The sequence below is a fragment of the Elephantulus edwardii genome, unplaced genomic scaffold, assembly GCF_000299155.1.
Source record: "Elephantulus edwardii isolate Elephantulus edwardi_28Jun2011 unplaced genomic scaffold, EleEdw1.0 scaffold00282, whole genome shotgun sequence".
Classification (NCBI taxonomy): domain Eukaryota; kingdom Metazoa; phylum Chordata; class Mammalia; order Macroscelidea; family Macroscelididae; genus Elephantulus; species Elephantulus edwardii.
In genome coordinates this window covers 3151528-3177455 of record NW_006400032.1, presented here as the reverse complement: position 1 = coordinate 3177455, position 25928 = coordinate 3151528, and the positions used below count along the sequence as shown (strand labels likewise).

Sequence of the window (25928 nt, the reverse complement as noted above, 5' to 3'; positions counted from 1 at the left end):
ATCTCATAGTTGTTTTAATTTGCATCTCTCTTAGGGCTAGGGATTTTGAGCATTTCTTCATGTGCTTGTTAGCCATCTGAATGTCGTCTTCGGTGAAGTGACATCATTTTAAAGGCTAAGGTATGTGTGATTCAGGCCAATCTTTCCAATCACCTGCTATGCATCTAAGGACAGGACAATAAATAAAGATAGCAGAGGAGAATTAATGCCTGTGAGTTGTAGTGGTGGAGAAGAGTCCTGACTATCCCATGGACTGCCAAAAGAACAAGCAGATATGTCTTGGAGAAAGTGCAGCCAGAGTGCTCCTCAGAGGAAAGGATGGTGCAACTTGGTCTCAGATACTTTGGGCATGTTGTTAAGGAGGCTGTTCCTTGGAAAAGCACATCATGCTTGAAAAAGTGGTGGATCCAGGAAAGAAAGAAAAGCCTTAACGAGATGGGTTGACATAGTGACTGTGGCAATGGACTCAAATATGTCAGGGATAATAAGGATGGCGCAGAATAGGACAGAACTCAGCTCTGTTGTTCATAGTGTCACTATGAGTCTTACTTGACTGGACAGCACCTAACAACAACAACAACAACAACAACAACAACAACGCAGCTTCCAAAGATAATCACAGATGACAAAAGCTACAATGCATCATATGCCCCGGCAGATATCTAAGAAAAGCTGAATTATAAGGTTGTTAGGTACTATTGAGTCAAGTACGACTTATAGTGACCCTATGAACAAAAGATCTGAACCCTGTTCTGTCCTGTACCATACTCACAATTCTTGACACATAAGAGCCCACTGCAGCAGTCACTACATCACCCCACCTGGTTGAAGGTCTTCCTCTCCTTCACCAACCCTCCACCCTTCCCAGCCTCATATCCTTTTCCAAGGAATAGCCCCTCCTAGAAACACGTCCAAAGTATGTAAGGTAAAGCCTCATCATTCTTGCCTCCAAAGAACACTCCAACTGCACCCTCTCCAAGACATTCTCTTGGCCATCGATGGGGCGTTCAGTGCTCTTCTCCAATACCACAGTTCAAAAGCATCAATTCTTCTTCTGTCATCCTTAGGCACTGTCCAGCTCGCACTTGCCTAGCAAGTAATCAGAAAGACTGTGGCCTGAATTAGATGCACTTTAGTCCTTAAACTGACATAATTACTCCTCAATAATTTGGAGTGGTCCCTATCTTCAGATTTTCCCAGTGCAATGTGTCTCCTTATTTCCTGACTGCTTGTACCAAGGGTTAATTGTGAATCCAAGCAAGACGAAGCTATCGACAGTATCAATCTCCTCTCCATCCATTATGATGCTGCCTATCAGTCCAGTGGTTAGAATGCATTGGAAGAGGTCCATATTTGTTCCAAATTCCCAAGAAAGGTGATCCAACTGAATGTGAAAACTATCAAACAATACCACTGATATCACATGCGAACAAAATACTGCTGAAGATCCTTCAAAATTGGCTGGAACGGTACATAGATAGGGAACTGCCATAAATTCAAACACGATTTAGAAGAGGCTGTGGCACCAGGGATATCATTGCTGATGTCAGATGGATCCTGGCTGAAAGTAAGGAATACCAGAAGAATGTCTATTTGTCCTTTATTGACTATGCAAAGGTATTTGACCGTGTGGAATTATAAGGTATTTATTCAATAATATAAAATGAGCACCTATTATTTTCCAGATACTGTTGCAGGTATAAGGCATATACCAGTGAACAAAATAAAAGGGTTCCTGCTGTTACAGAACTTGTATTCTATTAGGAAGCTCTAGTGCTGTAACCCATGGAGAACTGTGCTTCTAACCCAAAGATTAGAAACCCTCTCTGGTAGTTTGACTCCACCAGCAGCTCCATGGAAGATAGATGGATAATCTCCTCTCATGTGATTGACAGCCTTGGAAGCCCAATGATTTGTCAGCTATGAGTTGATTCCATTCTACTCTACAAGCTCAAGGTCAGCATAAGTCAGAACCAACTTGACAGGAACCTTGTGTCATATATGAGCATGTCTGACGAGTCCTCGAAGCTTTCAGTATCTCCCCTCAATGGCTGGTGCACTCTGAACTTTCTCCTGGGAGTATGGACCACAATGTTGATTCTAGTCCTCACAGTGATGAATTTACCGTCTCTCTTCCTAGACTCTAAGCTTTATGAGTAGGGGAGAGCGACCCGCACTGGGGCTTACTGGCTGGAAAATGATGCCGCATCACCAGGAATAAGCTGCCACCCACCATGCACAACTCCTCACTGTGGGGGAGGCCGCCATGCTCCACCGGGTTCTCTCCCCATATCTGCTCCAGCCGCGGCTGTCTCCTCCCCATGTCCAGTGGGGGCTCTGCCTAGCAGCGGATGGGAAGCAGCAGTGAGCATACATGTGAATGTTATTCTTTTATTTACTATTATCAGTTTTCAACTTCTCATTTTTCTCAAATTATCCGTAATTTGTTCTGATCTGTCAAGTCAAATGTCTTAATCAACAAAACCAGTAAACATCACGTGAGTCTATCCTAGAGGAAGGGCAATCAGGGAGCTTCTTGGAGGCCAGGATGGGAAAATTTTGTCTTACGTACTTGGGCATGCTGGGAAGAGGGGCAAGTGTTTGGAAAAGACATCATGGTGGGAAAGGTGAGAGAGAGGGAGGAAGGCCTCACAAAATGACCCAGGGACTGTAACAATGGCCTTGAGGATATGGGAGAGGATGTCACAGGACAGGGAAGGATTCAGATCAGTTGTTCTCAAGGTTGCTCTGAGTTGTAGGTGACTCAATGGCACAAAATCAACAAACAACATTCTAAAGCTTCCTAAATAAAGCTTTAAGTAGTGCCTTTTATGATACTGAAAAAATTAATATGTTACAAAAGAATAATTTTGAAAGTAACATTTCAAAAGCCATAAATCAGGAACTTAAAAAAAATAATCTGATTTTCCAAAAGAAAATCCCCTCCTGGGGAGGGGAGGGTGTTCTCTGCTCGGACTCATGGTGACCCTGTGCATAACAGGCCACCGTGCTGAGTGGTCCTGAGCCATCTTGCGTATTGTTGTTGGTATGGCTCCACTATTGATGTGGCTATTATGTTATTACATGTTCCCGGGGTTTCCCCAACTTTTTGTGTCCTTACACTTAACCAAACAGGATGTCTTCTTGGTGGCATGTCCAGACCAAGCAAAATGAAGTCTAGCCAACCTCTTTTCTTCTTCTTTTTTTAAATATTAATTTAAATGAAAGTTTACAGAGACTTAGAGTTTCCAGTCATTCATTGTTGCACTTTTCTCCCTACCCACTGCCTCCCCCCTAGTTCGCTCTTCTCATCCTCTTTTTGAAGGACCATTCTGATGCTATTTCTTCTAGGACTGATTTGATTTGTTCTTCTGGAAATCTATAGTATATTCAATATTCTTCATTAGCACAATTCAAGTATGGAATATGTAGAGGGAACCAAAGAAATGTCTATTCTCTTAGCACTGGACTAGAATCCTACCAACAGAGATGTACTCCCATCTACAGAAGCCGTGGAGCCAACCTTGGCTGTCCATTAGAACCATCTGGGGAGGTGGGTTTTTTTTTTTCCTTTTTTAAAAAATCCCAATGCCTGGGTACAATCCCCCAAACTCCCTGTTCCCTATTGTTTTTGTTAGGTACAGCTGAATCAACTATGACTCATCGCGACCCTATGAACAACAGATCTGAACCTCACCCTATCTCATACTACTCTCATTATCTTTGAAGCATGCTCATGGCCACTGCTGTAGTCACTGCATCACCATCTCATTGAAGGTCTTCCTTTTCACTGACCCTCTACCTTTCCCAGCAAGATTCTCTATCTCCAAAAACTGCTTCCTTCTGTACCCCAAGCCCCATTAAATTAGAATGACTGGGGATTGGATGCAGACCACAGTGCCGCCAACACAAAGCCAGGCCTGAGACTCAAAGAACGTAATTGAATAAAAGATCCTTGAAATCCTTGCAAGCCCAGAGCCAGCAGCCAGCCCTCCCCTTTATAACTGGTAGCCCCCAAGTTTGGTTACCAAATACATCTCAGAGTGATTGTCACCCTCTCGGAGCTGCTGAATGTATTGACAGCCTAGGAGGGCTCAGAGTGAGGTGGGAACACGAGCGACTATTATTACTAGCGCTGCAGACAACAGTCCTACAAACAGCAAGCCTGCCAGCTGGCTGCGTGTGCAGGGACATTTCATATTGTTTTTAGAATGCTGGAGATTTATGGCCACTGGTGATCTGCACAGCCCCAAGGGAAACCATTGAGGGATTAGCATAATTAAACAGAGACAAAGAAATAAATACAGACCCGAGTTCTGACAAAGCAACTTTGTTGTTTATCTGGCAGCAGCCACTTCCATTTGAAACAAATACAGATTTTTTTTTGGATGATTCTTTATGCTTTTGAAAAACAGCACTTCTTTTTGTTGTAGCCTGGGAGAAAATACTGAAGGAGAATAAATTCTGGGCTGGTGGGAGAAATACTGAATTCAGAGTTCCCATTATCTCTGACGTCACCCACTGCCTTCTCTACCTGGTCAACACCCACTTGTTGCTCTTGACTTTGGTCAAATGCCATCTCCTCCAGGAAGCTTTCTCCCAAGTGGCTGGGCTCAGAGGTCGTGCCCTCTGGGAGTCAGCAAACATGGCTCCATTCCAGCATTCACCTTGTGGCACCAAAAGGACCTGCACGTGTGTCCGCTGGCTCCGGTCCAATTCCTCAGACACGAGCCAGTGTTCAGGGCATGCAGTTGGCGCCCCATTAGTGTTCATTTGCTGAATAAACTAGTGACCAGAACTCCTACACCCCGTCTCCCAACAAAGTTGTTCCTCGAGTTTTGAAAAAGCTTTCTTCCATCAGGAATGAGACCTCTGGACTTTAGGGCAGAGCTGCACCAGCTGGGATGATTTTATCTAAGAGACCTCTATAAGATCTGTTTTTATGTTGTTATATGCTATTGGGTCAGAACAAACGGATCCTCCAATGGGTTTTCAGAGGCAGTAAATCACATGGGGACTTCAGATCTTTTGTTCATATGGTCCCTGTGAGTTGTATTTGACTTGATGGCACTTAATCACAGCTAAGTGAGACTATTGTTGTTCTATTTTGGAGGAACATTCTTCTACTTTGAACATCACTCTTTGTCAATTTGCTGTACTGAGGTAATCTGAGTTTGCTGTGATGCTGAACCTTGCACCATTGGAGTGTCAAAGGCCATAATGATCTCCCAGTGTGGACCGTGTTTGGTGGCGCTCCCAGCTGTAAAAAAGGTTTGGAAGTAGGAGTGGCATCCACTTCCTAAACCACATGCCTATAGAAACTCTATGAATTTGGAGAAACAATGATAGTTATAGAAAGGTATTAAGTCTTTTGTTCATTATCAATCGTGCTCAACTCGACAGCAATCAACAAGAACAACAAATCACATGGGAGGAGACAACCCATTTCTCCTGTTTTTTTGTTTTTTAATTTATATTAGTTTGTTTACAAAGTTTGTAAACATTGTGTTTCACACTATTCTTCATTCACATTGTGTTTCATCCATTCTCATGCAGTATTCTTTATAAAATTAATCACCATAGGAACTTCTATTTTTATAGAGAGTTGAAGAATTAAGTGGATAACTGTCTTACTGCAGAATTAAATGAGATAATACAGAGATACAGCTGGAGAAAGCATCCTCCACACAGAAGACACCCAACACACGAGCTTCCTCCCTCCCTCATTGTTGGTGCAGCTGTTGAGGTGACACCAGCTCATGGGGATCCCATGCATGGGATCAAAGTGTTGGGACCCATGGCAATTTTATGATTTTTCAGAAGTAAATAACCAGGCCTTTCTACCTACTCTTTCTTAGTCTGAAAGCTTTGTTGAAACCTGTTAAAAAAAAACAAAACATCCCCAAATCTTCCACTGGTGTTGGTGCACGAGATACCTTGACTAGACTCTAGCCTGGGTCTTCTAGAGGGCAGGCAAAAACTCTGCTAATGAACCACGCTGCACCTTCTTCACTGTCGTTGTTGTTACATGGTGAGAGTTGGGACCAGCACATATCTGACTCTCTAGCAAGTTTTCAGAGGCTCTACATCGTATGGGAAGAGACTTCCCTGTTGGGGAATATTGAGAAGGAAGGGAGTGCCTCTGGCCGGGACAGAATGCCTAAGCTCCGGATAAGTGCGAGCCTCCCAACGGCCCTTAATACAGGGTAGAGAAAGCTCTCCTGTGTTTGGCCGTACCAGCTTGAGAAAGCTTGCCACCTGGGAAGATGGCTGCCGCATCTGCTGAGCTGGGAATAGTCCTCATGAGGCTGAGGTTCTCCTATCCAATCTGCACGTCCCGTGTCTGCAAGCCCACCCTATCCTGTCTTCCTGTTTACTTGCTCGTATATAAGTGTGTTGCAGCCCCCAATAAAACTGAGCTGGATTGACTCTCTGAATGGCTCCCGGAGTGGTGTGTCTCCTTCATGCTTACCCCCATCAGGGTGTCACTGTTTGTTGTTGGCGAACGGACAGCGACACTTCCCATCTTTCCTCCAGGGGCAGCTGGTAGATTCAAACTGCCTGATTTTGGTGTGGCAGCATAACTCCTTATCCACTCCGTTATTGTTGTTGTTATGATTATGACTCTTAGCGACCCTATGAAAAACAGACCCAAACTTTGTCCTATCCTGTGCCATCCTTATCATCTCTGATATACCTGAGCCCATCTGCTGTAATCACTGTGTGAATCCATCTACTTGGGGTCTTCTTTCAGGCTACCAGAACTCCTTACCTTCTTCCCTAGACCCTAGAAAGAATGGGCTTGGTGGTTTAGACTACTTAAGCTTGAGAGGCGAGTAAGCTCCAAACGCATTTCATCTACATCCCAATTCTACTGAAGGTTGTTTCACTTGACTAAGTGCCTATGAAAATGGCAAACCCACTAGATTCAAATTAAAACAGCAGCACATCAAGGGGTGAGTTTCAATTTGTGAGTCTTCTGCTATCATAATCTGATACAGCTAAGTAGGCAATTTTGAGGTTCCTATTAAAAGGCCTCCATAAACTCAGCAGTGCTTTGCCAGACAGCAACTGTGAGCACAGAGCTGACAGAAAAATTCACTTGCTTTTTTCTCTCAGCTCCTGGAGGGCCTTCAAAGCATCACTGCAACTGTTCATGCTTCTCAGGTGAAATAAATTCATGAGGATTTGATAGCCAAGAAGGCACCATCTGGCTGCCAAGTGAAAGGTTGGCTGTTCAAACCCTGAGTCTTCTCCACAGCTGAGGTACATGGGCATTTTTGTAAAGATTTGTAGCCTTGGAGACCTGATGGGGAAGTTCTACTCTGTCCTACAAGACCACTTGCTACGAGTTAGAATCCATTTGATGGCAGTGGGTGAGTCTGATAGCGAACAGCTCCAAATCTGGACCAAATCCCCAGCGGCTCACAGGAACCCTCGATTTAAATGCCTGCTTGCACTTGTCGCTCGGAACCCTGGCACCCGGAGAGCTTGGAAGACTATTACAGAGTTCCAGGGCACGAAGGAAACCCAGGACAAAGACTGTGGCTGCCGAAGCTGACGTCATCGTGGGCCAAGTCAAAGTGATTTCATGGCATTTCAGCATTTCAGACAAGTCGCTCTGTGTGCTACGGACACTGTGACAGTTTAATATCTCCTTTGCAGCAAAAAGCATGCTCCACTCCTTGCAGCTCCTACTGTGATTTAACCTGAGATGCAGAAATCAGAAATTATTGTTCCCAGCAAGAGAGAAGGGAAATGTGCTATTAGGGCTGTTCCCTTCACCCACTAGGAAACTGGGGTGTTCAGGCTGCTTCTCCCTCTACTGAAAGCTCACTCAGGGCTCCACAGCCCTGCATTTGGGGGAACCTCCCCCATCTTTCACCATGTCTGAAAGCACTAATCTTATTTTGACAGAGCTGCAGTGTAGATTTAAAGACTTTCAAGAGGGACTGAGTCACCATCCCCAAACTATGTTCTACACTGAAAGAAACAAAACCCCTCTCCTGCTGCTGAGGTAAAACAAACCTGTCCTTGGAGGCCAATCCCAGCTGGGCCTCCTCTCCTTTCCCTCCCATCAGGTTAGTTTCTTTCAATCAAAACTCCTAGCCCCTGACAAATTTTGAGTTTCTTTTTGGAAAGTGAAAAGAAAGAAGGGGAGAGGGGTAATTCCTCCCAACAAAGCCTTAAGAGCTGAGTAAATCTTATTGAATGAGGTTGGGTAAAATAACAAAGGCACTGGGATGAATGAATCAGTGGTCTACTTTTGTAGAGCACTTTCTAATTTACAAAAAGTCATCATGTCTTATATTTATAAAATGAGCCCACCCCTGCAGGCACCTTCCCAGCAAATGCATGTGTTCAATTCTCAGACTTGAGCTTACATCAGATCCTCTTGGCAGAACTGTTAAAACACACATTCCCAGGTCCACGTCCAGAGTCTCCAGTGGGTTTAGCACAGGGCCAGGAATGTGCGTTTCTAACAAGCTCTGCGAGGAAGGAGAGATGCTGTTGTCTGTGGACCATACTTTGAGAACCATTTGTCTAGGTGCTTGTGAAAATCGGAAGGCAGAGGTGAAGCTGTGCAGTTTTCAGTATCAATTCTCCCTGATGTGTCACCATCCTTTCACTGCTGGCATTTGTCCACTCACATTGCTCTGCTCAATCTCCCATGGGCTCCACTCACCCCACACTCCTTTCTTAAAAAAAACCAAAACAAATCACAACAAAAAAAAACCCCCAACAACCTTGTGCCCTGGCACAGTCAGCAGGCGATCAATCAGGACATTATGGTCTCTCTGCTCGAGACCTGGCAGCAGGAGTGACAAAGCCTCTCACTGACAGTTCTGCTCTGCATGCATCCTGCTCATAGCATCTCAGCAGTAGCTGCACCTTGGGGTTAGTAGCTGTTGATTCTACAGCTGAAGGTAGCCACTCTATCACAGTTTGCTTACTATTCCACTCTTTTTTAAATTTTATTAATATTTTTTTGTATGTGTACCGCTGAATCAGATCTGCCTGGTACAGGAGGAGATTGCCCCTCCTTCTCCAGTGGAGCATCTGGTGGATTCAAACCGAGCGAGCGTCTTGGGGATTGCAGCACAGCTTCTTGCCACTAGGCCACGAGAGCTCCCGCTGACTATTCCACTTTTGCTCCACATTTATGGGCTGCCCTAAAGCTCAGGTCTTGAATTTTGCTTTCTTTCTCCAAAGTTTCACGCAACTTCAGGCCCAAGTACCACCATTAGTGACTCTCCAGTCAAGACTTTACCCTTGAATTCTAATTCTCCGTCTCCATCTATGTCCAGTCACTGTGTGAGTCCCTTTCAGACTCTACAGTTTCCACCTAAATCCGTGTTTCTGATCTGAAGATATCATCAGTGAAAGTTGTACTCCACTCATGCCTATCTCCACCCATCCGTCCATCCATCCATCCATCCATCCATCCATCTATCCATCCATCTCACAAACACCTCCCTCTGGATTGGGATTCGTCTGCTAATTTGTTCTATATTATTGTTGTTAGGTGTCACTGAGTTGCTGATAACTCATAATGGCCCGATGAACAACAGACCTGAACCTTGCTCTAACCTGCACCAGCCTCATCATCTAAGGTACATGCTCACACTCGTCATTGTCATTGTATCATTCCATGATGTTAGATATTGTCCAACATTTTCTCTGCATCTATTGAGATGATAATTTTTTATTAACCCTGTTAATAGACTGTCGATAGTTGTAGAGGGGCTTCAAGCCTTTAGTTCATAGGGTCGCTATGAGCCATGCTTGAATCGAAGGCACTTAACAACAACAAAAACATTAACATGATGGTGTTGGTGAAGCGCACCGGATAATACACCCTATGGGCTGCGGAAAGAACAAACAAATCTATCTTGGAAGAAGTGTGACCAGGGTACTCCCTAGAGTCAAGGATCGTAAGACTTTGTCTTACATATTTTGGATACGTTATCAGGAGAGACCAGTCCTTGGAGGAGGATGTCATACTTGGAGAAATAAAGGGTTGGCTAAGGAGAAGAAGACCCTTGTCAAGATGGGAGGACATAGTGCTGCAACAGCAGGCGTAAGCACAGTGTAGACTGTGGTGACGGCACAGACTGAGGCAACGTAGAACTCCTGTGGGTCACAGTTAATTTGATGGCGCCCAACAACAATAACAATATGAATGTAGTGGATTCTAGTGATAGATTTTTTTTAATATTAAACTAATCTTGCCCTTTTGGGATAAATTACTTAGTATCTTTGTTAGATATTATTCAGAGCTAATGGATAGATTTTGTTGAGACTTTGTATATCTAAATTCAGAAGGAATGTTGATAACAAGGGTTTGGTTGTTGTTGGTTTTTTTAATTTGTTTTCCCCCCTCATTGTGATGGTTCTTCTAGATTAGGGCACTTGTTTAAGTTCTACTAGGAACGTTATGAAATCACTCATGTATCTTGGGAAAATGAATGTCAGAAATATATCCCCAAAATGAGGCAGTCAAACACATTTCATATGCATCTTGAGAAAGAGAAAGGGAGAGGAAAAAAATCAGAAAGTTGGATAAGGAGGTTCATATTTGCTGTCAAATCGAGTTGTATTTTTCAAATGTTACATTTCCATTAATTTCCAGACAGAACAAATGTTCTGGAAGGGAGAAAAGGGGAGAGAAAAGTCATTGTTTAAAAAGAAAGAAACAATGAAGTGTTCTTCCTTGTTACTGAAAAAAGAATTCAAAGGAAAGAAACAGAAGGAGACATAAGCCTGTGAAGATGGGCACAGGTCATGAGAGTTTTCTCCAAGTTTTTAATGGAAAAAGAGAGGGACATAAACATCTACTGAGCTCTTGTGGATTGGCACCATGCTAACATATGTCTCATAATGACATATGTGGGAAAGAATTTGGCAAAGCAAAGGGGACTCGCCATATTGACCCCTAATATATAACAAATCACCCACATAAGCAGACTTGGGAGGGAAGACGAGGCAATGTCCTTGATCCACTCTTTGAATGAAAAGACACATTTTGATACTCTGATCGACAGCAAAATAGCAAAACAAAACACCAAAACAACCCAAACCAGATGCATTTATGATTCCTCTGAAAAAGAATATCAGTTAGGGGTGAGGAGACGAGAGAAATAGTAGTCTTGAAGGACCCACTTTTTTTTTTAATTTGGACAAAGAAAGTTCTTGGAAAATGACTTCAGGTGTCAGAAATAAGACCAAAAGTGGGAATTATAAAGAGTATCATTTTTGCTTAGCCACTGGTCTAAGCAGTCTAGAGACGGGATCCAGGTGCTTTGTGACAACCTGGTTTCTAAACACAGCCACCCATCTGGCATGCCAGGAGGGGCCAGCTTTCCTGAGTTGTGTGTGGGAGAGAGTGAGCTAGAAGGTGGATAGTCAAGGTCCACTTCCACTTTAAGAATCTAGAAATCAGTTATTCCTGCCTCCTTTCCCTACACAAGCAAGATACAAACACAAAGTGGTGTGTCTATGTCTGTGTTAGGCGTGATGGTGCAGTGGTTAAGGTCTCAGCCACAAACCAAAAGGCTGACGATTGGAACCTCTGCTTCTGCGTACAGTACAGCCTTGTCAACACTATGGGGCAGTTCTACTGTGTCTTGCAGGGTCACTGTGGGTCATAATCAACTCAATGGCAACAGGTTTTGGGTTTGTCTTTCGGTTATGGTATGTGTATTGTGTAAGTGCGTGAAGACCTTCAGTGAGAGGTCCTCCCAGGATCATTTCTGTGCAATGACAGGATTCGAGCAGTTGGCAGTGGACTAGAGGGAGTGACGTCATCCGGATGTCTGTTGTTAGCTGCTGTCAAGTCAACTGCACCTCAAGGCTAATTTATGGATGACAGAATGAAATGTACAATCTGCCATCCTCACAACTGTTAGCACATTTGAGGTCAATGTTACACCTATCGTGTCAATTCAAATGAAGTGTCCCTCGTCACTGTATCAAGCACAGCTGTCAGCCTTTCCTGATGATATACCCTAAGTAACCAAGTCAACGTCTCACCATCCTTGTTTCTAAGAATTATTCTGGTTGCGCGTCGTCCAGAACAGGTTTATACATTCTCCTAATCAACTCATTCAGAGAGACGCCCTGGGATGAACAAGTCATTGAACCCGTCTGTCCACCTGGCCTTGGAGGAGCTGAGACTTTGCTCATGGATTATGGAAGTACAGTAGATGGTAGTTAAGAACTAGAAATATGAGTCCACACAGTGGGATCTGGATTCTGGTGGGGTCACACGAGTAGGCATATGACCTTGAGTAAATTGTCTAAGCTTTTTGTACTTTATTTTCCTTATCTTTATGAATGATAAAACCTCTTACAGGCACTTGTTACCAGAATTAAATAAGGTAAGAAATGTGAAGCACAAAGGAGAGCGTCTGATCCACCAAAAATACTAAGTCAGTGCCGACAGATAGCCCTGAAGACTGAGCTGGGTATGAGCTGCAGTAACTTTTGGTTGCAGTTAGCTTGCTTGTTTATTTTATTTACTTCCCTACAAAAATATGTGTACCATGAGAGCAAACAAATTGCTATTTTATTCACTATTTTATTTCTAATACTTTGCACATAGCCTGATGCATTCCATATGCTCAAAATACATATACTAAATGCAAGAAGAAATTAGTGCATGAAAGAATGACATGATCATCTCAGGAATAAGAGGTGATTTGGGAGATACCTGGAATTTACATTCTTTTTCAGCCTGGGATTACCCAGCTACATCCAATACAAGGGAAGAAATATGGAAATGCTGTCAAATTCTCTGGATGTGAGCAAGGCTAAGCCCAATCAAGTAGCTTCAAGAGATCAGTGTACAGCACAAATTTCCACCGTCCACCAAACAATGACAGGAGTTAACAAGGTCCTATCAATAAGACAGAGAATTCAGGTGGCCTAGAGGGTAAAGAGATGTGCTGCCAGCCCAAAGGCAGGATGTTCGAATTCACCAGCAAGAAGGGCAATCTCCTCCTGTGAGATTTATAGACTCTGAACCTCTCAGAGATTCAGCTCTGAATCAGTTAGGAGTCCGACTCAATGGCAACGGGAGAGTGTCTGTAAGGTAGGAATTAATTTGTCACCAGTCATCTCATTTTATAGATGAAGAAATTGGATGTCATTTAAATAAACAGCCACAGCCAGTAAGTGCTAGTGTTGGGATTTAAATCCAAGTACGTGGATTATATAGTTCCTGTTGTCATAATGCCCCTGTCAGGAAAGCAAGTAAAAAAGTTACTATGACTATCATTTATTTGTTGATGGAGAGAATGCTTTCTCACTGAAAATAGAAGTCGCCAAGACATGCACTGAAGCTGAAGGTATCTTAACTACCTTGGGGTAACTGGGACTGGGTCAAATGGACATGGAACTTCAGTCCCTTCCCCTCCCCCTTAACTGGAAGCCCTTTCCTGGATCCCCTCACTGTATGAAGCCAGAAAACTATTTAAGAAGTTCGTTCATTAAAAATGCAAACTCCTGGGCCCTACCTCAGACCTGCGCACTCACAGACTGTGAAGGTGATGCCCAGAAATATGCTTCCAAGTGACTCTGAAGCTGAGAACAACTGTCCCTCCTCCACCTGAGATCAGTCAGAGACCCAGAAGTTTCCACGTCAGGCTGTCCCACAGCTCAGGCAGGAGAGTGAAGGTCAGAGCAGTGCTGGTGAGAGTCCAGGAGACCCCAGAGTCTGTGTGGAGGCCCAGCTGGGTCCAGCTCTGTGTGTGTGTGTGTGTGTGTGTGTGTGTGTGTGCGCGCGCGCGTGTGTGTGTGTGTGTGTGTAAGGCCATATGGCGAAGGCCTGGCTCATGAAATCAGGGGAGAGCTTTGTATTTTTCTATTGGCTGGCCCCATAAATCCACTGACTAGGCTAGGCTACAGCCCAGAGAAAATGCAGCACATGACCAAGGAAGAAAGAAACTCAGGGCATGAGACAAGGACACAAATTTCCAACTCTCCAGAGAACGAAAGCGCAGGAAAAGTGCTGGAAAGGTGATAAAAGGCAAAGGGCGACATGGCCAGAGAAGGCCCTTGGGGAGGAAAAGGATTCACAGAAGGTGGAGGTGGAGATAGGAGAGGGCCTGGTGAGGGGAGAGGTGGAGTGATGGAGAGTCTTGAAAGGTGGGGATAAGGCTACAGCAGGGTTTAGAGGGAATCACGTCAGCTGAGGGGCCTGGGGAGGATGAGGTACGATAGAGGAAGTGCTGGAGAGGATGGAAGCGTGTGTGGGAGGCACAGAGAGGATGGGGGGCAGGGGGTCCAAAAGAAATGTGTTGGCTGTTTTGGTTGAGCATAGTGTAAGACGACTTCTCCTGGCTCTGATTCTTCAGACCAATTTTAAAGATGAGACAGTATGCTAATACTTGAGCCAAGTATTTATAATCTACATCTATGGAATCCCAGAACACTAAATTGTTCTTATGCAAAATCTACTCTTGGACCAGGAGGCAGTTGTCAGAACAGAACAAGGAGACACTGCATGGTTCAAAATTGGGAAGGGTGTATGCCAGGGATGTGTCCTATCTCCCTGTCTTTTCAATCTATATGCAGAACAGATTCTCTGAAAGGCTAGGCTCTTTGAGGAGAAATAGGGCATCAGGATTGGATGTAGACTCATCAACAATCTGTGTTATGCAAATGACAAAACCCTGCTTGCTGGACCTGAGGAGGAACTGAAGTGCTTGCTGCAGAAGGTCAAGAACCTTCAATATGAACTGAAGGTCAATATCAAGAAAACAGATTCTCACCACTGGGCCGATTGGCAGCATCATAATAGATGGTGAAGAGACTGAGACAGTCAATAGCTTCAGTTTGCTTGGTTCTACAATCAACATTCCTGGTACCAGCAGCCAGGAAATTAAAAGACTAATTGCATTGGGAAAGTCTGCTGTCAGAGACCTCTTCAAAGTACTGAAGAGCAATGATGTCAGTCTGGAGCTTAAGGTGTACCCGATACAGGTAATGGTCTTTGCAATTACTTGCTATGCATCAGAAAGCTGGTCAATGAGTAGGGATGATCGAAAGAGAATTGATGCCTTTGAGTTGTGGTGCTGGAGAAGAGTATGCCATGGACTGCTAGGAAAACAAGTTCATCCTGGAGGCGGTGAAGCCAGGCTGCTCCTTGGAGGCAAGGATTCTGAGGCTTTGTCTGATATACTTTGGATATGTTTCAAGGAGGGACCAGTCCTTGGAGAGGGACATCATGTTTGGGAGGCTGGAGCGACAGTGCAAGAGAGGAAGACCCTCGATGAGGTGGATTGATTCAGTGACTGGGGTAATGGGGATAGGCATGTTGGAGATAATAAGATTGGCACAGGACAGATCAGGGTTTAGGGCTGTTGTGCATAGAGTCGTTATGAGTTGCAAGGGACTCAACGGTACGTAACAGCAACAACAACAACAACCACCATCACTTCTGTGGTGTCAAAGGTTTATAGTTATAAAAAAGGAGAACTATTTATTGTTCAAAATGTCTTTCCTAATCATTGTTTCACTTATTTTGTGCTGAAGTATTTATTGTATTTAGGAGTGAGGATTAGGGTGGCATCCAAGCCCCACCATACTAGAGGCTGATAGAAGCTCTTGGGCCTCCAGAGCAAGCTCTCTCTTTTTGGGACACCCGCCTTCCAACTATACTGCAACTGATACTATACAATGTTCAGCAGTCTGCAAAACTGGCCTGAAGACCTACAGTCACATGATTCATTCCCCTGATGGGTCTGAGTCACTGGGATACCTTCCAGCAAACCACTGAACTCAAGGGACACAGAAAAGTGAGGGAAATGAATGAAGGAGGGACTGTCGATGTTGGAGATCATGAAGTTATAGAGCAGATCAACATTTCGGACTCTACATTTCTTTTAACTGGTTTGCTACTAATCTTCTTGCTGTTATGTGCCATCAAGTTGCCTGAAACTCATAGCGATCCTATGCACAATGGCTTTTAACTCTGCCCTATCCAGAGCTAACGTGACTGTCTCCAACACACCTACATCCATTACCCCAGTTACTGAGTCAATCCATCTCATCCAGGGTCTTCCTCTCTTGCACTGACCCTCTACCCTTCCAAGGTTGATGTCCTTCTCCAAGGGTTGGTCTTTCCTGGCCACATGCTCAAAGTATGTCAGCCAGGGCTTCAAATACAACCTCTTAGAGGACAGAGTTAACCACATGCTTAGAATTGTGCCCCATGCTTTTTCTCAATTTAGTTAAAAACACTGTGCTATCTGACAATTTTATTAAACCGATAGGCATTTCATGTAAGTGATTTTTGCTGTGCGACTTGGAGAAGGTGCAGAAGTTCCAGTGAAGGTCCAGGATGATTCAGGCCCAAAGCTGCATTCAACAGCCTGGTTAGGGTACCAGAACACACAGCCCCCTGGGGTTCAGCCACCACAAGGCTGCAGGCTTATTCTAAAGGCCACAAACTAGAATGGGTTAAACAGATGTTTCCTACTCCAGCAGGGTGGCCTCTCGCCAACAGCTATCAAGTCTGAAACTGGAAAGTGAGGAGGAGAAAGAAAAATGTGGTTTGGCTCTATAAATGTGATGCTAACTACAGCCATTCGTGCAAACTGCTTTCCATTAATGTTTAATCATGTATCATGAAGTATAATAACAATATGCATTTCACGAACTACGTACCAGATAAGCTGAGTTTTATTTACATCCATGTAAGCCAGTCTTTCCCTGGTCTTGCTTTGGTAGCCTGGCTGGCTGTGGGCTAATATGTCTTTACTCGATAAAAGGACAGGATGTAATACTCAGCACATAGGCAGCTCTGTCTTCTAAGAGGTAGATAACAGACACTTGGCTCAAGTATTAGTATACTGTCTAGTCTTTAGATCTTGGCTGAAAAAGTAGAATCTCAATTCTACTTACAATTTAAGTCTGCTTACCCTTTTCTGTTTTCAAGACCCCTAAAATGTCCCTTACTAACACCACTAAATCCCAGCAAACCTTTAAAACAGAGCCTGAATAATCGTTTCAAGTCAACATTAATAATTCATTCTAAATCTACACTTCAGAGAAGAGAATAAGCTACAGGAACAGGTCCACAGGGTACAATCTTGCAGTTCAGAGTAGACTTAATAAAAGAAGCTGTGCTTGTAAAAATAGGTAAGGGACTGGCTTCTAACCAAAAGGTTGGCAGTTCAAACACACTTTCTCAATGGGAGAAAGACCTAGTGACCTACTCCCCAAAGAGATTACAGCCAAGATAACCCAGGGAGGTAGATCTGCTCTGTCACGGGTCACTACAGTCAAGAATGACTCGATGACACACAATAACAACAGTTAGTAAGTGCAGTAGATGAAAGGCTGGTACAGCAGTTCTTAAAGTATCAGCTTGAATGCAAAGGACCCTAGTGCACACATCAAGTGGGCTACTTCTGAGACGGTAACTCCACTGACTTCTCCAGCTCTTCATGGTGGCCTGTTCAGCACCCAGCTCCAGTCAAGGAGATGGGACGGCACGGTGGAGGGGGTGATGTTAGACGCCATCAAGCCAACTAGGACCCACAGTGATGCTGTGAACAGCAGATCTGAGCATTGCCCTATCCAATTCTCATGAATTGGGGTGACATGGAAGTAAACAAAAAATACACAAGTTATCATCTTTACCCTCAGAAATACTGTAACTGGCTTGGGTGAGGGAGCTTAGAAATATAAGATGGACCTAGATGAAAGTCCCTTGCAGAAGAAGTAAGGGCTCTGTGGAAAAAAAAAGAAGAAGAAAAAAAAGGAAGCCCTTCCATGAGATGGACTGGCACACCAGCTGCAATCACGGGCTCAAACGACGGTGCAGGCCTGGGCAGGGCTGCATTTTTTTGCATATACTGTCATTATGAGCCAGAGCCTAACAGCAGATAGAAGGAGAGAGAAGGACAGCAGAACACACGTCAGCCAGCATTCTTACTTTTGCAAGTCTTCTCATCCGAGTTGAGGGTGTATCCTTGCTTACATTTGCAGACATAGGAGCCAGGGGTGTTGATGCAGAAGTGGGCACAGTTATGCTCCAAGACGCTGCACATGTGGACCGCTGAAAGGGAAGGCATAACACGTTAAGTGAACGGTGATGCTACCTCTTAATTCACTCCACTCAACATTTAGGCAGAATCCAATCCATAGAGGAAGGTCCTGGAAGGCACCAACAATTTGCACTCATAAATTAAAGCATACCATGGGCCACCAAGAAAACAAATATGTCTGTCTTGGAGATGGTGAAACCAAGTCTCTCCCTGGAGGTTAGGATTTTGAAGCTCCATCTCACATACTTTGGGCACATGGCCAGGAGAGACTGGAGAAAGACATCATGCTTGGAAGGATGGACAGACAGCACAAGAGAGGAAGACCCCGGATGAGATGGATTGATACAGTAACCAGGGCAATGGGGGTTGGTGTGTCGGAATCAGTGAGGCTGGCTAAGGACAGGGCAGGCTTCATGCTGTACAATAGGGTTGCTATGGGTCACAGGCAACTCAACGGCACATAACAACCACAACAAATGAAAGCGCTAGTGGCTTAGTCCTGAGGGAGTTGTATTGCTAACATGAAGTCTGATCTTCTCTGATAGTTTAAATTCACCCGTGGCTCTATGAGAAATACGAGTGATCTCCTCCTGTGCCATTTACAACCTTGGAAACCTAATGGAGGGTCAGCTCTGAACGGGTTTTTACTTGATATCAGTGAGTGAGTGAGTCACTTTAAAAAGGAGCTCTGAGGTGCGGGGGGGGGGGGTTGTGTACCAATGAGGGAGTTTTTCTTTTGCTTTTCAAGGAGAGGAGCAAATGGGGGGGGAGGGGTTTGTGCGGGGAGAAGGGTGCAACAATGAATGAATGGAATCCCAAAATCTCTGTAGATGTTCATTGAAATGAAAAATAAACAACCTAAATTTAAAAAAAAAAAAAAAAAGGAGCTCTGGTGACAGTGTGCTACATGTCAGCTTACTAACCCCAAGATCAGCAGATCAAATCCATTCACCACTCTATGGGAGAAAGATGAGGCAATCTGCTCATGCTACCTGTTAGAGCCTTGAAAATGAAGGGATTTGGCTTAGTGGGTGTTAAGTCACACACAGGCTAGCATTCAAACTCACATGATAGGGTCAGAGAGGGAAGTCTGGAGAGCTTTGCCATCATGATTACAGCCAAAGAGAAACCTTTTGTAACACAGTTCTACTATGTACACACAGGCTATCATGAGTCAGAATCAACCCGATGGCAAGTAACATCAACAACTCTGTGGAAGAGAAGGTAGGGTCCAAGGAGAAAGAAGCAACAATCTTCATCTTTAAGGGACTTTATAGTCCACAGATGGACAAAATAGGCCCTGGTACACGACCCCAGCAAGATACAGATTAAGAGCTATGTGGGTTCAAAAAGAAATGGTGTCAGGCTGACCCATATGAAACTGCTGACACTCGACTATTTTTGATGTGCAAAGAAATTTTGGAGAGTTGAACCTAGTAATAACTATTTGGTGGATCAGGGGGATGAGAGAGTCTGCTGACATCTGAGAGGGATCTGGCTAACGTGTAGCTCTTCAATTGTGGCAAAAGACTTGGAGCAAAAGCTGTAGTTTAACAAGGATGTGTTAAGCAATCAAGGGTTTCTCAGGAAAAGAATACTCAAAGCAATATAGTTTTTAATGCGTGAGAATTACAAGTGCTACTGGGGTGAAAAACGCATTTCTATATTTCATGTCTCTGTGAGCTTCATCTCCCAATTTAAAATATTCCTGCATTTACTTTATTATGAAATATCTCTGCCTTCAGATACACTGAGTCTTGCATAAGTCAGCCTGGAGCTCATAAAAATTCCCATTGTTTTCTGTCTCTTAACTTATGACTTTATTCAATATACTGCAACTTGAACATATCTAAAATTAAAAACATCAGTATAAACAGCACGAGTTATGCAAGTGTTCTCATAAACACAAATGATGTCTATATGTAGAAATATATTTTTATGAAGCCAAAATAAAACGGGTTCTCAAAAAAGTAAGAGCACTCTCATTAATCAATCCTTAGGAAAACCCAGCCTCTGGGGAGATAGATGGTGTGCTTGGAGTCAGGCTCTTCACTTGGAAGTAAGAGATACAGTAGGCAAGAATAGTACGTGGAGTGAAACACTTTATTTCATAACGATACAATTTAGAAGGTATTGTTCTGAGTTTTAATTGCTCATGTTATTGTTCCTATAAAGATATAAGTAATATTAGGGCAATTCATTGCTTAAATCCAATCAGTCATTTATTATTTCTACACAAAATAGTTTGTATGACCTTGGGCAATTTCCTTAACCTCTTTGTTTAAAATGGTGATGGCCTAGTGGTATGGAGTTGCATTGTCAGCTCAAAGGCATGTGGTTTGAATCCACCAGCTGCTCCACAGGGGAAAGATGGGCAATCTCCTCCTATGCAATTTACAACCTCTGAAACCCCACTGGTCAGCTATCAGTCAGTTCCCACTCAATGGCACATAATAACAACAGTACACAAGAGGAAGAAGCCCTAGTGACTTAGTGGATAAAGAGTTGTGCTGCCAATTCAAAGGTAGGCAGTTCAAATCCACCAGCTGCTCCATTGGGGCTGAGGAGAGATGGGGAATCTCCTCCTGTGTGATTTATAGTCTCTGAAAACCCACTGGAGGGTCATCTACAAGTTGGTTCTGCCTCAAGAGCGATGAGAGAGAAACAACCTACACAAGGGCCTTAGGAGTAGAAAAGGAAAAGGTAAAGCACCTTCCTGGGCCCTTGAGAGAGAGAGAGAGAGAGAGGAGTGAGAGAGAGAGAGGAGTTCCTGACTTTCTGCCCTGAGATAAACTTTAAATCTCAAACCAAAACTTTTACCTGATTAGCCAGTTAGCTGAAAAAATAAGGAATGTCACCCTGGAATGCGGCACACTTTTACAAAATTATCTAGTAGCTATAAAACGAACAGACAAAAATTAATCTCAAGATAAGGTTGGAAGATTAAGTTAATAAAAACAGGACAACGAGGACAAAAATAATGAGAAAGCTGACAAAATGTGAAGAATGTTACCAATGTCACTGAGCAGGTCAGGTAGAACTTGATGAACAGGAGCCTCTTTTGCTGTTTGTGCTTTGACTCCAAACACAATACAATAGTAGAAAACAAGCAGGTGAAAGCTTAGCAGAATGCCTGATAACTGGTGAAGGGTGGACAGTTTAATGGATGTTAACTGTGCGTGTTGTCATGTACCATTGTGTCATGTATGACTCTGATGGCACGTCAAAACCCTTGAAATTGGCTTTTCTAGCTATTGCAATGAATAAGGACGAAAGAAAAAAGAATTGACACCTTTGAGCTGTACTGTTGGAGAAGAGCATAGAACATCCCATGGATGACCAAGAGAATAAACAGTTATGTCCTGGAGAGGATGCAGCCAGAGTGGTCTTTGGAGGCAAGAATGATGAGGCTTCACCTCACATACTTTGGGCATGTTGCTATTCCATGGAGAAGGACATGATGCTAGAAAGGGTGGAGGGCTGACAAAGGAGAGAAAGACCCTCAACCAGGTGTACTGACATGGTGACAGCCACAATGGGCTCTTGTGTGTCAGGAAGGGTGAGGATGGTGCAGGATAAAATAGGGTTGAGATCTTTTGTTCATAGGGTCACTATGAGTCATACTTGACTTGATGGCACCTAACAAGAACAACAACAAACCATTGTGTTAACACACGTTGGGGCATGGTCTCCAGCTAACTCCAGACACATGGTCTTGCAAACAATCAACAGTTGTGGGTTCAATATAAAAGAGTGCTTTCCACACTGTGAGGGGCAACAACAGTGGTGGAGAAAGAGTGAAAAGACTGCGGTACTGCTTTGAGACAAACCAGAGGAATCTTGGAGATGGAGCCACAGTAAAAGAGTATGCTTGCTGGATGATTGAAGGAAAAGCTGACTTGTAACTGCTCTGAGATAAAGTTTACTGAGCAATAGAGGAAATTAGCTGCTTCTTGAATTTGTGCTGCTGAACTGAACCTGGACTTCTACTGATTAAGGAATTGTGTTTTGTTAATCTGGCTCGGGACTGTTGGACTAAACCTGGACTTGCATCACGTGATATTTTTTTGCATTCCCCACTCCCCACCCTATTTTCCTCATAAAAATGTCTGTGAGTCAGTAATGAACTAACAGACCCAATGATTGGTAGAAATAGGTTCAGGAGCATGTGGGATGTCTTGTCCGACTATGCAGCTATGTGCATGGTTCTATATAGATATTACCGATGGGGAAAGTTCCCCTTTATGAAGTGAGTAGCTGTCAGTCTTAGCCATCCCCATGTTGCACTTGTTCTTTTCACAGACTCACAGTGACTGTATAAACAATAGATATGAACCCTGTACTATCCTGTGACATCCTCCCCCCACACACCTGAGCCCATTGCCTCAGTCACTGTAGCATTTCATCTCACTGTTATATATTCATAGGAAAAGATAGTGGTATTTTCAATGTACTTTATTATACACACATAAGCTCATTGATCAGAAGAATTATTGTATTTCGGACATAATGACAGTTCTGATGAGAGCACTTAAGCCAAACCAAACTCACCACCATTGGGTTTATTCCATCTCATCACAACCGTTCATTGGTTTCTGAGGCTGTAAATCTTTATGAGAAGAGATGGCAAATTTCTCTCCTTTGGAGCAGGTGGTGGATGCAAACTGCTGATCTTGTGGTTAGATTACATACTAAATCACCTCCCTTGATAGTGTTACCTGGTATGATCTGTATCTCCACACCCACCAAGGAGGACACTGTCTGGTCTTGGTGGAGTGGGACTATTAAGTGTTAGTCCAACTCACGTTCCATAATGCCAAGCTAAGTTGACAAGCAGGTCTGCTGTGTTCAGAGTGACCCATAGGCAAGGGTAGAACAGCCCCACAGGATTTCCAAGGCTGCAGCCTTTACAGAAGGAGACTGCCACATCTTTCTCCCATGGATCGACTGGCAGAAAGGAGGCACCAAAAAGTTAATTAGAAGCAGCCCTGTGCACCTTACACTGAACCCATGATAGCTGTGGAAGAACACATTTTTTTTCCCCAGCCTCTAAATGTAATGTTCTCTCTTTCTCTGAGTGGCAAGAATAGCAGGGCTGAAGGTGGGTTTTTGTCATCTTGCAGACAAGGTCTTTATTCACAGGTACCTGCAACCTCAGTCATTTCTCCTTGTAGTGACTGTCAGAGTCACTGTCTGAGGCCACCTCTGAGCCACCCAGCCAGGGAAAGCCAAGCCAGGATACAGCCAGTGCAGTCTGACTACAGAGCTCAGTACTGTCCTAAATGTACTAGCACGGCTTCTAACTTGTCAGCACGGAGACTGTCTCCTGCCTCCAATTCCAGATGCAACAGCACTTTCAGCATCACTTGTAGTAAAGACAAGAGCCGTAAACAGCCTGTCTTCTCTAAATCCTCTCTGCCCTAAATGTGAGATGGTCTCCTTCTTCCCACCTGCTCTGTCACCTGTTTTTCAGACTGTAAGGCATGCCCTCTTACTGGGTCATGACGCCAACTGAGTGAACCTAGACTTGTGTTTTTGTTGTTGCTTACTTTTAGGGTTTTGTCTGTTTTGTTTTTAAAATATTTAATATATTTTTAAAAATTATCACTCCTCATCTGGACACCTCTTGACTGGTTTCCTTCTTCTTCCCTGTACCACCACCCCACTCCCTCAACCACAGAGATCCTCTGAAAGTGTGGGTCAGACTCACAACATCCCTCTGCCCTAAATCCTACAAGTTCCAGATATCGCTCAATAAGTGTTCAATAAACACTTGCTGTTGTTGTTGTTACGTGCTGTTGAGTCGCTTGCGACTCATATCAACTCTACCTGCTCAATCCTGTGATAACTTTACTGTCTCCGACACACCTACCCTCATTACCTCAGTCACTGTATCAATCCATCTCATTGATGGTCTCCCTCTCTTTCTCCGTCCTTCTATTCTTCCAAGCATGATGTCCCTCTCCAAGGATTGGTACCTCCTTACAACATGCCCAAAGTGTGTCACAAGAAGCCTCAGAATCCTTGCCTCTAAGGAGTATCCTGGTTTTACCCTCTCCAGGATGAACCTGTTTGTTCTCCTGGCAGCCCATAGTATATTCAACACTCTTCTCGAGCACCACAGCTCAAAGGCATCAATTCTCTTTCTATCATTCTTAGTCATTGTCCTGCTCTCTGATGCATAGCAAGTAATTGCAAAGAGCATGGCCTGGATCAGGCACATCTTCGTCTCCAGACTAACACTGATGCTCTTTAGTACTCTGAAGAGGTCCCTGACAGCCAACTTTCCCAACACAATTTGTCTATTGATTTTCTGGCTGCTTATACCAAGAGTGCTGACTGTGGAGCCAAGCAAACTAAAGTTGCTAACAATCTCAATCTCTTCATCATCTATCGTAAGGCTGCCAATTGGTCCAGTAGTAAGAATCTTTGTTAGGTGCCATCAAATAGAATACACCTCATAGCGACCCTAAGAACAACAGATCTGAACCTGGTCCTTTCCTGTGCCGTCCTCATCATCTCTGACATACTTGAGTTCATTGTCACAATCTTTGTCAATCTTCCTCATTGAGGGTTTTCCTCTCTTTCACCAACCTTTTCAAGGAATTCATGGTAAGCACTCATAGAAAAGACCATGGACTGAATCAGGCACACCTTAATCTTTAAACTGACATCACTGCTCCTCAGTAATTTGGAGAGGTTCCTAAGAGCAGACTTTCCCAACGCAATACATCTCCAGATCTCCTGGTTGTTGTATCAAGGGTGTTGATTGTGGATCCAAGTAAGATACAGTGGTTGACAATTTCAATCTTTTCTCCATCTATAATGAAATTGCATACTGGGGTCCAGTGATGAGGACTGAGGATGTTAATTTTCTTGATGGTGAGAGGCAATCCATATTCAAGGCTTGAACTTCTGCAGCAAGTGTTTCAAGTCCTCCACATTTTCAGCAAGTATGGCTGTATCATCTGTATAATGCTAATATACAGCTATAATGTTAATGAGTCTTCCTCTGATCCTGAATACACATTCTTCTTCAGAGAGTCCAGCTTCTCATGTAATTTGCTCAGCATAAAAACAGAATAGGTATAGAGAAAGGGTACAGCCTTGTCATACACCTTTATTTTAAACCATGTAGTATTTCTTGTTCTGTTTGAACAACAGCTTTGTGGTATAGATGTAGGTTATGTTTGAGCATAATTGTTTTGGAATTCTCATTCTACTCAATGTTAGTCATAATTTGTTATAATCTACATAGTCAAATGCCTCTGCATAATCAATCAAGCACAAATAGACATTCTTCTGGTAATCTCTGCTTTCAGCCAGGATCCATCTGACATCAACAATGATATCCCTAGTGCTATCAGCAATGATATTCCTAACCTCTTCTAAACCCAGCTTAAATTTCTGGCAATTCTCTGTCAACGTACTGTTGTAAGAATTTGGGGATGATCTTCAGAAATATTTTGCTTACATGGACATTAATGCTATTGTTTGATAATGTCCACATTGTGTCAGATCACCTTTTCTTGCTCCAGAGGATGACCTTTCTTGGGAATGCGAACAAATATGGATCTCTTCCAGTCAGTTGACCAGGGAGCTGTCCTGCCAATTTCCTGGAATATACTGGTGAGCACGTCCAGGGATGTATCTGCTGGTTAAAACATGTTAGCTGGTCGTGGTACTAAGGATATTGTAGCTGATGTTAGATGGATCTTAGCTGAAAGCAGGGACTACCAGAAGAATGTCTACCTGTGTTTCATTGATCAATACAAAGGCATTTGACTGCGTGGATCATAACAAACTGTGGCTGACTCTGAGAAGAATGGGAATCCCAGAACATTTAATCGTGCTAATGCGAAACCTATACTT

General features: G+C 43.6%; 1 protein-coding gene across 3 annotated transcripts in view; it reads right to left on the bottom strand.

The window, feature by feature from the left end:
- MATN2 (matrilin 2) overlaps nucleotides 1–25928 on the bottom strand; it is a 189519-nt gene that overhangs the window by 100080 nt on the left and 63511 nt on the right. For all 3 annotated transcript variants that reach the window (XM_006900358.1, XM_006900357.1, XM_006900359.1), the window contains one exon: nucleotides 17945–18067. In XM_006900358.1, the coding sequence (XP_006900420.1) occupies nucleotides 17945–18067 (123 nt within the window). The remainder of the gene's footprint in view (nucleotides 1–17944; nucleotides 18068–25928) is intronic.